Below are 12,895 nucleotides of genomic sequence, written 5' to 3' on the forward strand. Positions count from 1 at the left end.
ACTTGTTTTGAATACCATGTTACTTGCCTATAACCTTGGGTAAGTTAGTTTATAATCTCAGGTTCCAGTTTGTAGATTCCAAATTCCATGTCAGTTTCACTGTATCACTGTCTCCTAAGTAGGAAGAACGAGAAGAAGATGATCATCAAAATCCTAGTGAACCATAAGAAACTTGAGTGTTTTTGCATTGTCTTGTCATAGCCAAGACTCAAGTGGTTGGTAACAGCAAATAAGCAACACGCTGCTTCAATAAAAACTTGAGGTTCTGATAGTAATGCAAGCACTGAAATATATATATACATTTAAACAGGGGAAAGCTAAGATGACAAAAATGCCAAGTCAGCCCCCAAATGTCTGCATATTGATATGTCACTATTTTGCTCTTCATCCAAATATATTTGCTAGGAAGAATATAGAATTAGTGACTAACTCATGAAAATCCTTTGGCACTTTAAGTCATGCATCTTTTCTAACAGGCTAGTACAGCTATTTTCAACCTTTTTCATCTCATGGCCCACATAGACTAATTACTGAAATTCTGTGGCACACCAAAGATACACATATATTATATATTTTGTGGATATGACAAAAATAGTTGTAATTTTGATTCATTCACACCAGACTGCTATTTATTGTGTTGGCTGTTGTCATTTTTTAAATTTGACAATCTAAAGGAAAAGAAGTCAGTGCCCCTGACTAAATATAAATAGTCAGGTATTGCATGTTTTAAAGATTCTTGCAGCACACCTATTGAAAATTGCTCGCTAGTACTAGGGTTTGTTTATTTTAACAGAGCCACTTGCTTTTATTAAATGTTAACTTTGTCTAACACTTTTCATTATGTTTCATCTTCCCTCACCCACCCCCACCCAAATGCAGGCTGTATTAGGTCCTCTGGCGCTAGAAACTGCAAGAACCAGTGCACCCTACCTGGAGGAATATTCGAAGGATGTGATGACAATAGCATTTTTAGCCATCTTAATCACAGCTCCAAACGGAGCTCTAATTATTAACATTCTGGGGCCCAAATTACTTAAACGCCATGTGATCCAAACAAAATAAAACTGGAATTAACAAGATTAGAATGTCCTTAAAAGTTCATTTGTCATCACCTGCCTGCTTTTCTTTAATGAATTATCTTACACAAGAGAAAAAAGGTACAAATATGTGAAGAATACACAGAACCAAGGACTTAATAAATATGTGATTTGACTACAGAACTTTTCTATGATTTTTATTGCAAAGTTAATTTAGTAAAACAATATAAAATAGAAGGTCCTCTTAGCATTTGCACATTTCAAGAACACAATTCATCTGTAAATACCCTAGGAAAGTTTAAAGTAATCCATCAGGCTACATTGCTGTCCTGATGCAAACTAAGTACTTTTTTCCGTTGTTTTTGGATCAACTCACCCTCTGAACTTGAGAGGCCCCTCACTGACCACATCATCCTCATTTCCTGTCTGCTCACCAACAGTTAGTTCCCCAACAGTTCTGACCTGTATCAGCTCATCTCTCTCAAGTCTTTTTCTTCCACTGACAACGTATTACTTAAGTCTGTTGGCAACAATTAATATAAACTCCTATAAAGTGGTCTTCAGATGTGTACTATCCTCAAGAGGGAATATAATTCGGGCTACATAGTTCCTTTTGTCCAACAGCAATTACTACAGAGGAACTTGGTTGGAAACTAACCTTCAGCAGAGACTGTTGAAGCTGGCAGGGGAATGAGTGTCTCAGTCGTACAGTACATATACTACAGAGTATACTACTGTCCACTCCTCGTGCCATTTGGATCTATTGCTCCATATAATTTCACTGCGTCTAGGAAAAGCTCCTCCAGAATTCTGGTTGGTTTCTTTTTGTGGGGACATTTATGAGGGAACATCAGTGGAACGAAGTGCAGCCACTTAGCTTGGCAGCTGGTCTTTCACCCTCAACTGATCATCTCCCTCCTCTATGATCCACATGTTGTCTGTTCTCCATTCCTGTCACCCTCGGCGCCATTCCTCAACCACTGAACGTGAGATGTCATGCTCAACGGTGGCCACTGCACTTGTCTACTTTAAATCAAGCCATCAACACTAAACAAGAGGTTACCTACAGATCCCCCAGTGGATCACCTGGGTGCCTAACACATTCCTCTCTGCTTCTGTTTTGTATTGGAATTGAATTGCAACCACTTTTTTAAATTATCTTTATAATTTGCCTTGTAAATGAAATGTTTACTGTCATGTAATTTGGATTTATTTATTTGGGGGATATGTTTTTAGATGTCTACAATTTTTGGATCAGTATATCTTCTTAATGAATTTTTACTTTTATTATTATGCATTATGAGGGGGTAAATTGGAACATTTCGGGACTGATCTAGAAAAAATACATGGCCATAAGGTGGCACTAGCACACAAGCTTTATTTGGGTAATACTTTGACAGGTCTGCACTGCTGGGGAACAGCAGGAGACCAACCAAAGGCATAAAGCCTTGGGGGCCACCATCCAGAAGGGGAGGGGGGTGAGGGAACTCCTGCGGTAGAGAGGGGTTTTATGTCAAGGGGGCTTATGTATGATGCCATGCCACAGCATGGCAGGACGTCTCCAGGTCAGAGAATTCCAAAAGGTAGCAGCAACTTAGGATCTTTATAGCCCAAGGTTCATTTTATCTGCGGCAAGCAGATAGATGTCAGACAGTTTTCACATGTTATTTAAAGCAGACAAGCTCTAAATGGCTAAAAAAATCTGCTTGTTTAGGCTCTGTTTAAAACAATTGGGTGTGTAAAATTTGGGTTTGGTGCCATCAGGCTTTGAGCTAATCCAGGTCTCAGTCTCCTGTGAATGAACAACGAAGGGGCCCAATACAGCAAAGGCCAACTTTGCCTTATAATCATCACATGCAGTGACTTTCTTCATCCATTTTTTTGGTTCATCATTGTTTATTATTTATGCTCATTTTTTAAGGTTTGTTTTTACTAGGATTATTTTCCTAAAGTTTCAGTTTATTGTAGTCTTCTCTGTTACTACTTATTTATTATACAAACTGCTTTAATACACACTTTACTTCATTCTTTGCTCCCATTTAACTAAAACTGCTCTCAGTAAGATCATCAATAACCTTCACCTTATCAAATCCAATTTTTTAAATGTTCTTATTGTGTATACATATGTTTAATTTATATAGTTTCCAAATGAGACAACATACATGGAACTTAGTATCTTGCTTTCCTTTTGATTTACTTTCTTTCTCCTTTCTCCTCTCTTCTTCCATCCAAATTCCCATCTTTATCCTCCCCAGACAAATGAAGTCTTCTTCATTACAGCAGATCATCCCCATTTTTAACCATACTCATACAATTGTATGCAAACATATATGCAGGCACACACACAGTGACCCAAAGTGAAAGTGTATAAATGAAAGGAGACACCAAAAAAGAGGGATATATTTATAAAATATTGTGTTTTTATACTTACATGTTCAAACTTCAGTCACTTTCAAAACACTCTCCATTTGATGCAATACACACCTATCAAGACGTTTTTTCCACTACTCAGCACAGCTTTTGAACTCATCAATTTTGATGCCTTTTGGTGCTTCTGCCATTTTTTGTTTCATCTCTTCAATATTGGCAACTTTTTCATTCAGGGAAACAAAAAATAGTCACTCAGGGCAAGATCGGGTGAATAGGAAGGGTGAAGCACAGAGGTGTTGCCGTTTTGGGGCTCTCGCGTAAATCACCCCATCACAAAATGGGAAAATGTGTTGAAAAAGTCTGCCAAAAAAATTCACTGAAGCCGAATGCAGACTCTCACTTCACCAGTTAGTACACTGATACAGATGGGCTCCTAGGACACTCAGCTAGTGGGGGAAGCCTGTATTACAAAGGGCCTGCCCTCCAAAAGATAATCCTTCCTGTGGGGAGGTCCGCCCTTATGTACACACATACACACAGCAATGGGATTCAACATGCCATAGTCATCTTGTTTTTTTCACTACGGATAGCAATATTGAGCCAAGTAATATGACTCTAATTTGTATTTTTCACTAAGATCAATGTCATAATGAAAAAATACACATATTCATAATGTATATAGGATTACTGTGACACAGAATATATTTTTTCCCAAATATTACCAAATGGATTTCTAAAGAGACTGTAACAATTCATATTTCTCATTATTTGGGATGAAAAAAAAAGGATCTGTAGTAAATATTACCAAAAGTAACTTTACTGGGTAATCTGACCATAAATCCCTAAGTAGGCAGGTCGTGGTGGGTAGTCTCACCCCAGGCTGATACATGGGTTCTCTTCACCCTAAGCAAGCCCTGCCCGTTGTTTCTGTGCTTCCTGTGCTTCCAGGTTCCACCTTGGAAATGCCTTTTTCAGACCCCTCTGAAATTTAGTATTCTGAAGAGAGCACATAATCTTGTTAACAACTATCCTGTAATCCAGTCCCTGACTTGTTTTCTCCTCAGTCATGTTATCTTCCCTATAGTCCCTCCTTAATCCCAGATACAAAAGAAACTACAAAACTGTCATTTTCCAGAGCTTTTAAGATCTTGCTTCCCAGCATTGTTGTCAATGTGGCTCAGATAAACTCAAAAATTCTGTATAGGTGCGGACATTTCTTCTATCCACACTATCCATTTTTACGTACTTATTGATCAGTATGTATATTGTATATTACATAATACATATTCATATGGCATCGGTGTTAATTCTTTGTAACCCACATTGAAACTTCCTCCATATTTATTACATATTATTGATATTTGACTTTGTTTCTCTTTTGTTGCATGTGTTACTTTTTGTCACATACAATATCTTGCCATGTATAATGGACACTATTTTGTCTAAGTTTTTGAGGGAAAAATAAGGATGTGCATTATACGTGGATAGTACCTGAAATACCTGGTATCTGCTCTTGCATTTAGTAGTTATGTTACATATAATTTCTTGTACCATAATATGTTCAAAAATAAATGTTTAAATTCCTTCCTAATACAGAAAATGAGTATCTAAATATAAATATATTGAAAATGTAATTAAAAATTAAAATGAAAGATTTTTTTCCTGAAAGTTTGGGCCACAACCACAGGTGTGCATTATACAAGGGAGTACATTATACATGGCAAAATATGGTCGATTTTCCCTGTTTTTAGTTTCCTATTCTCTTTCCCTATACCATCTCCCTACTCTCTCTTTAAAATGATTTTTTTAATCACTTTGTGTGTCACATGAAAGCCTTTAGTACAAATTGGACTTACAATCTTTTCTCTTTGAATTGAAACAGCACATTTGTCAAATATTATAGTTTCATCTGTATCTTGAATCTCAATGCTCTTCTTTTTTATTCTTATTTTATGTAATTATTAGTCATATTGACTTGATTCCAATGGCTTTAGAGTATGTGCTGCTATCTCATGAGTAAAATTCCCCTCAATAGTCTTTATTTTTGTACAATTTTCTAACTATTCTATAAGAATTTTAAGACATTTTAATCCCATTTTAAATGCTTTTTTGATTCTAATATGAATTTTACTGATTTATACATTAATTTTAAGAGATACTTTTACAATTTTTCATGCTATTAAATCTCAATTGCTTTTAGTAATTGATTTTTATAGCTGTTTTTTCTTATATGTCTTGTAATTTGGGGGTAAATTTATTTTAACATTATTATCATATTTCTCTTTCCCTATTGTGAACAAAGTATTTTTCCATTAGCATTTCAAAGTGCATATTACTATTAAAATGTGTTTATTTATTGTGTTTCCAAATATCTTTGTTTTTCCTAATCTCTGTGATTTCCTAGGTATATAATATCAACAAAAGTTTTCTATTTGTCTGTGTTTGTAGTGATTATTTCATTTTTTAACCTGGTCAGTCACTCACTGGATCCTTCAGGTTAATCTTTAATATTAAATAATAACAGTTAACATTCTTGCTAGATTCTGTTTTTTATTTTAAAAGTTTACGACTTTCAAACTTGTAGGCTTTTTATAATCTCCATTGGGTTCAGTTCCCTTCAATTTCTATTTTACTCAAGAATCTTCACTATGAATAACTGTTAAATCTTAGAAATAGCCCTTTTAGCATCTTTTGATATATTTTCACTTTTTCTTTAATTTGTATAATTGATTGTGCTGATAGAATTACAGAGACTAAAACAGATGTATTTCTGGAAGACAATTCTCTTTTCCATTGTGCATTAGCCTTTTTTTGTGTTTTAAGGTGCTACATTTTTGCATCAAATTTAATTATATTTTATTGATTATGCTTATTACAGTTGTCCTTTGTCCCCCAGCACCCCCTCCCATACCTTCAGGCAATTCCACCCACTTTGTTCATGTCAATGGGTCACACATATAAGTTTTTTGGCTACTCCATTTCTCTATTGTACTTAACATCCCCATGGCTATTCTGTAACTACCTATTTGTACTTCTTAATACCCTCACCTCTTCATCCATTCCCCCCCAACACCCTCCCTTCTGGCAACCATCAAAGGCTCTCTGTATTCATAATTCTATCTCTGTTCTTGTTTGCTTAATTTGTTTTTTAGATTCACTGTTGATAGATTTGTATTTTTTGCCATTTTTGTTCATAGTTTTGATCTTTTTCTTAAATGAGTCCCTTTAATACTTCATATAATAATGGTTTGGTGATGATAAACTCCTTTAGTTTTTTCTTGTCTAGGAAGCTCTTTATCTGTCCCTCAATTCTAAATGATAGCTTTGCTGGGTAGGGCAACTTTGGCTGGAGGTCCCTGCTTTTCATGACTTTGAATATTTCTTGCCAATCCCTTGTAGCCTGCAAAGTTTCTTTTAAGAAATCAGCTAACAGCCTTATGGGAACTTCCCTGTAGGTAACTAACTCCTTTTCTCTTGCTGCTTTTAAGATTCTTTTTGTCTTTAACCTCTGGCACTTTAATTATGATGTTTCTTGGAGTGGGTCTCTTTGCATCCATCTTGCTTGGGATTCTTTGGTTCCTCTACTTGCATGTCTATTTCCTTCACCAAATTAGGGAAGTTTCCTTTCATTAATTTTTCAAACAGAAAAATTTCTTGCTCTTTCTCTTCTCTCTCTGGCACACCTATAATCCTAACTTGAAGTTGTCCCAGAGGCTGCTTATACTATCCTCATTTTTTGGATTTTTTCCCTTCTTGTTCTGATTGGGAAAGTTGTATTTTGTTCCATGTCATTGATTTGATTCTCGGCTTCATCCACTCTACTATTGTTTCCCTGTAAATTGTTCTCTATTTCGATTAGTATATCCTTCATTTCTGAGTATGTCTTTTTTATGCTGTTGAGGTTCTCACCAAGTTCCTTGAGCATCTTTATAATCAGTGTTTTGATTGCTTATCTCCATTTCACTTAGCTCTTTTTCTGGAGTTTTGATCTGTTCTTTCATGTGGGCCATGTTTCTTATCTCCTTGTTTTGGCAGCCTCCCTGTGTTTGTTTCTATATATTAGGTAGAGTTGCTTTGACTTCGTGTCTTGGGAGTGTGGCCTAATATAGTAGATGTTCTGTAGGGTCCAGTAGCACAGCCTCCCCTTTCACCTAAGCTGGGTACTCAAGGTATACCCTTTGTGTGGGCTGAATATACACTCTTCTTGTAGTTGAGCCTTGGTTGCTGTTGGTAGGTCAGTTGGGGGGATTTACACAGGCCAGCCAGCTGCAAGGATTGGTTGTGACCACTTACCTACCACCAACCTCCACCCTCTGTGGAGAATCAACTGTGCAGAGGCAGAGTGGTGATGCTCTGATGTGGTCTGTAGCTGTCCACGCAGTGTGCAAGCCCAGGAATTTGGTGCAGAACAAGGTCAGCTGCCACCTACATTTTGCCTGGGGCCACCCTGCCTGAGTTATAAAGAAATCTGAGATGACTGCTGCTTGTGCTGGCCTTGGAGATTCCCAGATGAAGCCAAGCTGTGAATCTAGGATGACTGCTGCTACTGCCATGTTGGGGCTCATTATGGCCAGCTGTTGCTTGTCTGAAAGAATTTAGGAAATCATTTAGCATGAGCCAAGACCAGCCATTGATATAGAAAAGCAGCTTGGGTGGATCCATAAGTTGTGTGATGCAGAGTCTTTGGGGATCTTTAAGGCTGGTCAAACAGTGTTATGCATGTTGATGGAGTCTCAGATAAAACACCAGTTTGCTGATTCTGTGGGGGAGGGTTTACAAAAGGGACCATGGCCTCTGCTCAGCTTGATGCCAGACACTTCAGTTTCTCCCTGTTTACCACTGGTGCCTTCCAAGTTGCTACCCCAGTGCTGGATATCAGAGGAAGTAAGTCTGAATTAGGTGAATCCATGTGTGGGTTCTTTATAAGAGAAACTGCTTGGGGCTCCAGAAGTTTCTTCCACTGACTCAATCCCTGCTAGTTTTTGGAGGCAGAAGTTGTGGGAAATTATCTTCCTGACACAGAAACCCTGGGCTGGGGGCCTGGTGCATGGCTGGGACTCCTCATTCCTGAGATATCCCTCCCAAATATTTACCCACTCCATGTGTATGAGGGACCAGCCTGTTCCAAATCTGTGCCCCTCCTACCAGTGTAGATGGATGTGTTTTCTTTAATTCCATAGTTGTTGGAATTAAAGAAAAGTTCCTGTCCATAGTTGTCAGATTTCCATGAAACTTGATTTCTGATGATTCTGAATGATGGTTGTTCTATACTTTAGTTGCAATTTTGATGTGGTTGTACAAAGAGGCAAACCATGTCTGCCTATGCTGCCATCTTGACCAGAAGTTGCTACGTTTTTATTTAGTATTTTCATCCATACGTATAAGTTACATCGGTCTATGAATTTTTTCGTCTTTTGTTTTTCAGCTATTCATACTAATGTTGTACAAGCCAAATGAAATTAATTGGGGAGTTTCTCCTTTTAAAAGCAATTGAGATTGTTTAAATAACATTGGAATCATCTTTCTTGCAATCCTAGCACTTTTTAAATTATGGTTTAATTATGGGGTTTTTAAAAAATATATTTTATTGATCATGCTATTACAGTTGTCCCATTACCCTGCCTTCATTCCCCTCCACCCTGCACACCCTCTCCCACCCACATTCCCCCCTTTAGTTCATGTCCATGGGTCATAAGTTCTTTAGCTTCTACATTTCCCATACTATTCTTGCCCTCCCCCTATTTTCTACCTACCATCTATGCTACTGATTCTCTGTAACTTTTCCCCCCTCTCTCCTCCTCCCATTCCCCTGTTGATAACCCTCCATGTGATCTCCATTTCTGTGGTCCTGTTCCTGTTCTAGTTGTTTGCTTACTTTTTTTGTTTTAGGTGTGGTTGTTAATAATTGTGAGTTTGCTGTCATTTTACTGTACATGTTTTTTATCTTCCTTTTCTTAGATAAGTCCCTTTAATATTTCATAAAATAAGGGCTTGGTGATGATGAACTCCTTTAACTTGACCTTATCTGAGAAGCACTTTATCTGCCCTTCCATTCTAAATGAAAGCTTTGCTGGATAGAGCAATCTGGGATGTAGGTCCTTGCCTTTCATGACTTGGAATACTTCTTTGCAGCCCCTCCTTGCCTATAAGGTCTCTTTTGAGAAATCAGCTGACAGTCTGATGGGCACTCCCTTGCAGGTAACTGTCTTTTTATCTCTTGCTGCTTCTCCTTATCTCTTGCTGCTTAATTTTCATCTTGGCTAATGTAATTATGATGTTCCTTGGTGTGTTCCTTCTTGGGTCCAACTTCTTTGGGACTCTCTGAACTTCCTGGACTTCCTGGAAGTCTGTTTCCTTTGCCAGAATGGGGAAGTTCTCCTTTATTATTTGTTCAAATACATTTTCAATCTGTTGCTCTACCTCTCCCCCTTCTGGTACCCCTATAATTCAGATGTTGGAATGTTTAAAGATGTCCTGGAGGTTCCTAAGCTTCTCATTTTTTTTTAATTCTTATTTCTCCATTCTTGTCTGTTTGATTGTTTCTTTCTTTCTTCTGGTCCACTCTATTGTTTTAAGTCCCAGTTCCCTTCCCATCACTATTGGTTCTCTGTGCATTTTCCTTTATCTCTCCTATTGTAGCCTTCATTTGTTCATCTAATTTGCAACCAAAATCAACCAATTCTGTGAGCATCCTGATCACCAGTGCTTTGAACTGTGCATCTGATAGGTTGGCTATCTCTTGGTCACTTAAAAGTACTGATTGTGAGGCTTTCATTCTGTTTGAGCCATCTTTTTCCCCCCTTTGGTCTGGAATTATGGATTTTTTAAAAAATCACTTTTCCATTCTTATTTGATACTGTTCCATTAACATTTAAATTTCACCTTTGGGATACTTTCCATCATTTATGTTTTTCTGGGAAACTATGCATTTCCTCTAGATTTTCCAGTGTGTTGCTATACAGTGTCACACAGCACTTTAAAGTAAACACATTTCTATTTTCATTTTATTTCACTTCTAGGCTGATTTCAAATATAGTTGAAAACTCTGTACTTCTGAGTTTCTTAAATTTGTTGAATGGGTGTTATTGAGTCCTATATTTATTGTGATAATGTAGAGGAATGCATGAATACTAATGGAAAATTACAAGAAATTAAAAAATTTAGTGAATTGTTTGTTAACATTCTTATTTTCATACCAGTATAGTGTTCATCTCTATAATTATGCAATTTATTACCCTCTTTCCCTTTTCTATAGTATCTTGGAAAATTACACCTTTATAATACAGATCAGGAATTTGTTAACATTGTGGCTGACCTATTTGATAACAGTGCTCTGTGAGAGCAGAATCACAGGTATACTCTTTTTATAAGCAAAGAATCAAGCACTTAAATCAAGGAGGAGTTAGAGAATGATGTCTTCTGACCGAAAGACAGAGATATACCTATCTAACAGATCTGCAATATTCTTCAAGACCGTAACTAATATAAAACTGCATAATACAATTGCTAATAACTTATAAGGACTATCTACTTTTTATATTAAAATAATGATTGCTATACATGATTTTACAAAACTGAAGCAAAAGATAAAATTAGATTGTATGAACATGAAAGGAAATGAGCTTCCAGTAAAGGACTGTTAGGGCAAAAACACAACCTGTGATAATGTAACATAGCTTTAAAAAAAAAAGCAAGCAAACAAACAAAAAACAGCTACGGGAGTTTTTTACATTCCAACATCCGGTGCAAAGGGACAGCAATGGCCAGTGGTAAGGCAGTTAGCAAACTCTTGCTGAGTGGTTTTTAAAAAGGATTTTAATCCTTCCTAAAAGAGAGGAGGTCATCTAAGACAATTGATGTAGTGTAAATCACTATTCCTTTATTTAGTTTTCCTCCTATGTTAACAAATTAAATTTTGTAGTGGATTACAATCATGAAACTTGAAGAGTTTCAGTTGAATGGAAAAACTTCCAAGATAAACTTCCCAATAGCAAGGCATGAGTCAAGCTATTTTCTGTACAAATTTTCCACCAGTATGTACCACTCTAAGCACGAAGCTTTTAACTATTTGAAGTGGAGCACGTTATCATCAAATGTAACACATATCCTGCCTTCTTGAATACTTATGTTCAAATACATCATCAGACATAACTTGTACAAGATGATGACAGTAATGCTCTCAGGGACTGTGATGTGCAGGATCCTATATTTAATGGTCCTGAGGTGCTATGCTTTTTATATTCACATTTAATTTTTTTGGTTCCCTCTTCCCCTGTTGTCAGCTGTCACATTATATTGTTTCCCTACCTCCAACAGGACCCTGCAGACACTTGGGATTTGTTCAGGAGCAGAAATCAGACAACCAGGTATGAGGTAAGGAAAAGGAGACTCTGGATATGGGGACCCGAGGCAATCACTTCCGAATAAAGTACATGTGTATTACTAGTCCATCTCTCCTGGTCTTCTCCAGATAGATTGGTGATGCTGTCACAACTGGATTCTAAATGAATAAAGGGCAATTAGTTAGACGCTTCTGGCAGGTAATAAATAAAATATCCACCCTGACCGGTGTGGCTTGGTGGGTGGGGCTTTGTCCAGAAAAGTGAAAGGTCGCTGGTTCAACTCCCAGTCAGGGCACATGCCTGGGTTGCATGCCAGGTCCCCAGCTGGAAGAGGCAACAATGGCTGTTTCTCACATTGATGTTTCTCTTTTCTTCCTCTATTCTCCGCACTCCAAAATTAAATAAAATGTTTAAAAATATATCCACCATAATTTAAGAACCCTGTTGAACACTAGAGTTTTGAGAAAGTAAAACTCCCTTTGCAGAGGAAGAATCTGATAGCATGTTTCTAAAGACTATATAAGGTAGAACTACATAGATCAGCAGATGGCTTCATTAGCTTTGCATAAATTAACAAATTAGGTTACGAAATACGTAAGCAATTTAATGAGTCACGAAGCATTGAATTCAAAGCTGATTTGTAATGTGCTTTTCATAATACAACTTCCTTAATTACCCATATGAATGAATCATTAATACCGCCAGCCTGCTCAACAGTTTTGGATACCTATTTACATACTGGCGGTGCTCATTTGCTGAGCAAGGCAATGAGTATCTGCTGGGCAAGAAGCAGTCCTCAAAACAATCATGAGATGTAGTAACAAGGGCTGTTTCTTGAACGTTTTAAAACCCAAGATGTGTAGTGCATTTCCAGAGCTAAGTTATCTTGTATTAATTCAGATGCAATTGCTTATAAAATGCCTATTTTTTAAGGAAGAAATGATAGAATTCTGTGAATTTACAAGCGGAAGTGATAGCAAGTAATCATGATGCATATCATTAAAGCAATTTTGCTACCAGCCCCAGGCTGCTGAAAAATTTGCACAGGTGGGAAAAATATTTGGGTACAACTCTTCATCAGAAACAACTGAAAAATGTGAGTGGTGGGGGGGCTTTGCTGAGAGGGTACCTTCTTACCTTTGGGGT

General features: G+C 37.2%; 1 protein-coding gene across 1 annotated transcript in view; it reads left to right on the plus strand.

The window, feature by feature from the left end:
• The window catches only part of LOC114492884 (sodium/hydrogen exchanger 9B1), a 78,169-nt gene extending 77,075 nt beyond the window's left edge, over positions 1-1,094 (plus strand). The window contains 2 exon segments of the mRNA XM_028507486.2: positions 880-1,042; positions 1,045-1,094. Of these exon segments, the coding sequence (XP_028363287.2) occupies positions 880-1,042; positions 1,045-1,094 (213 nt within the window).
• Positions 1,095-12,895: the final 11,801 nt, after the last annotated feature.

This window comes from Phyllostomus discolor, chromosome 1 (genome assembly GCF_004126475.2).
Source record: "Phyllostomus discolor isolate MPI-MPIP mPhyDis1 chromosome 1, mPhyDis1.pri.v3, whole genome shotgun sequence".
Lineage (NCBI taxonomy): Eukaryota > Metazoa > Chordata > Mammalia > Chiroptera > Phyllostomidae > Phyllostomus > Phyllostomus discolor.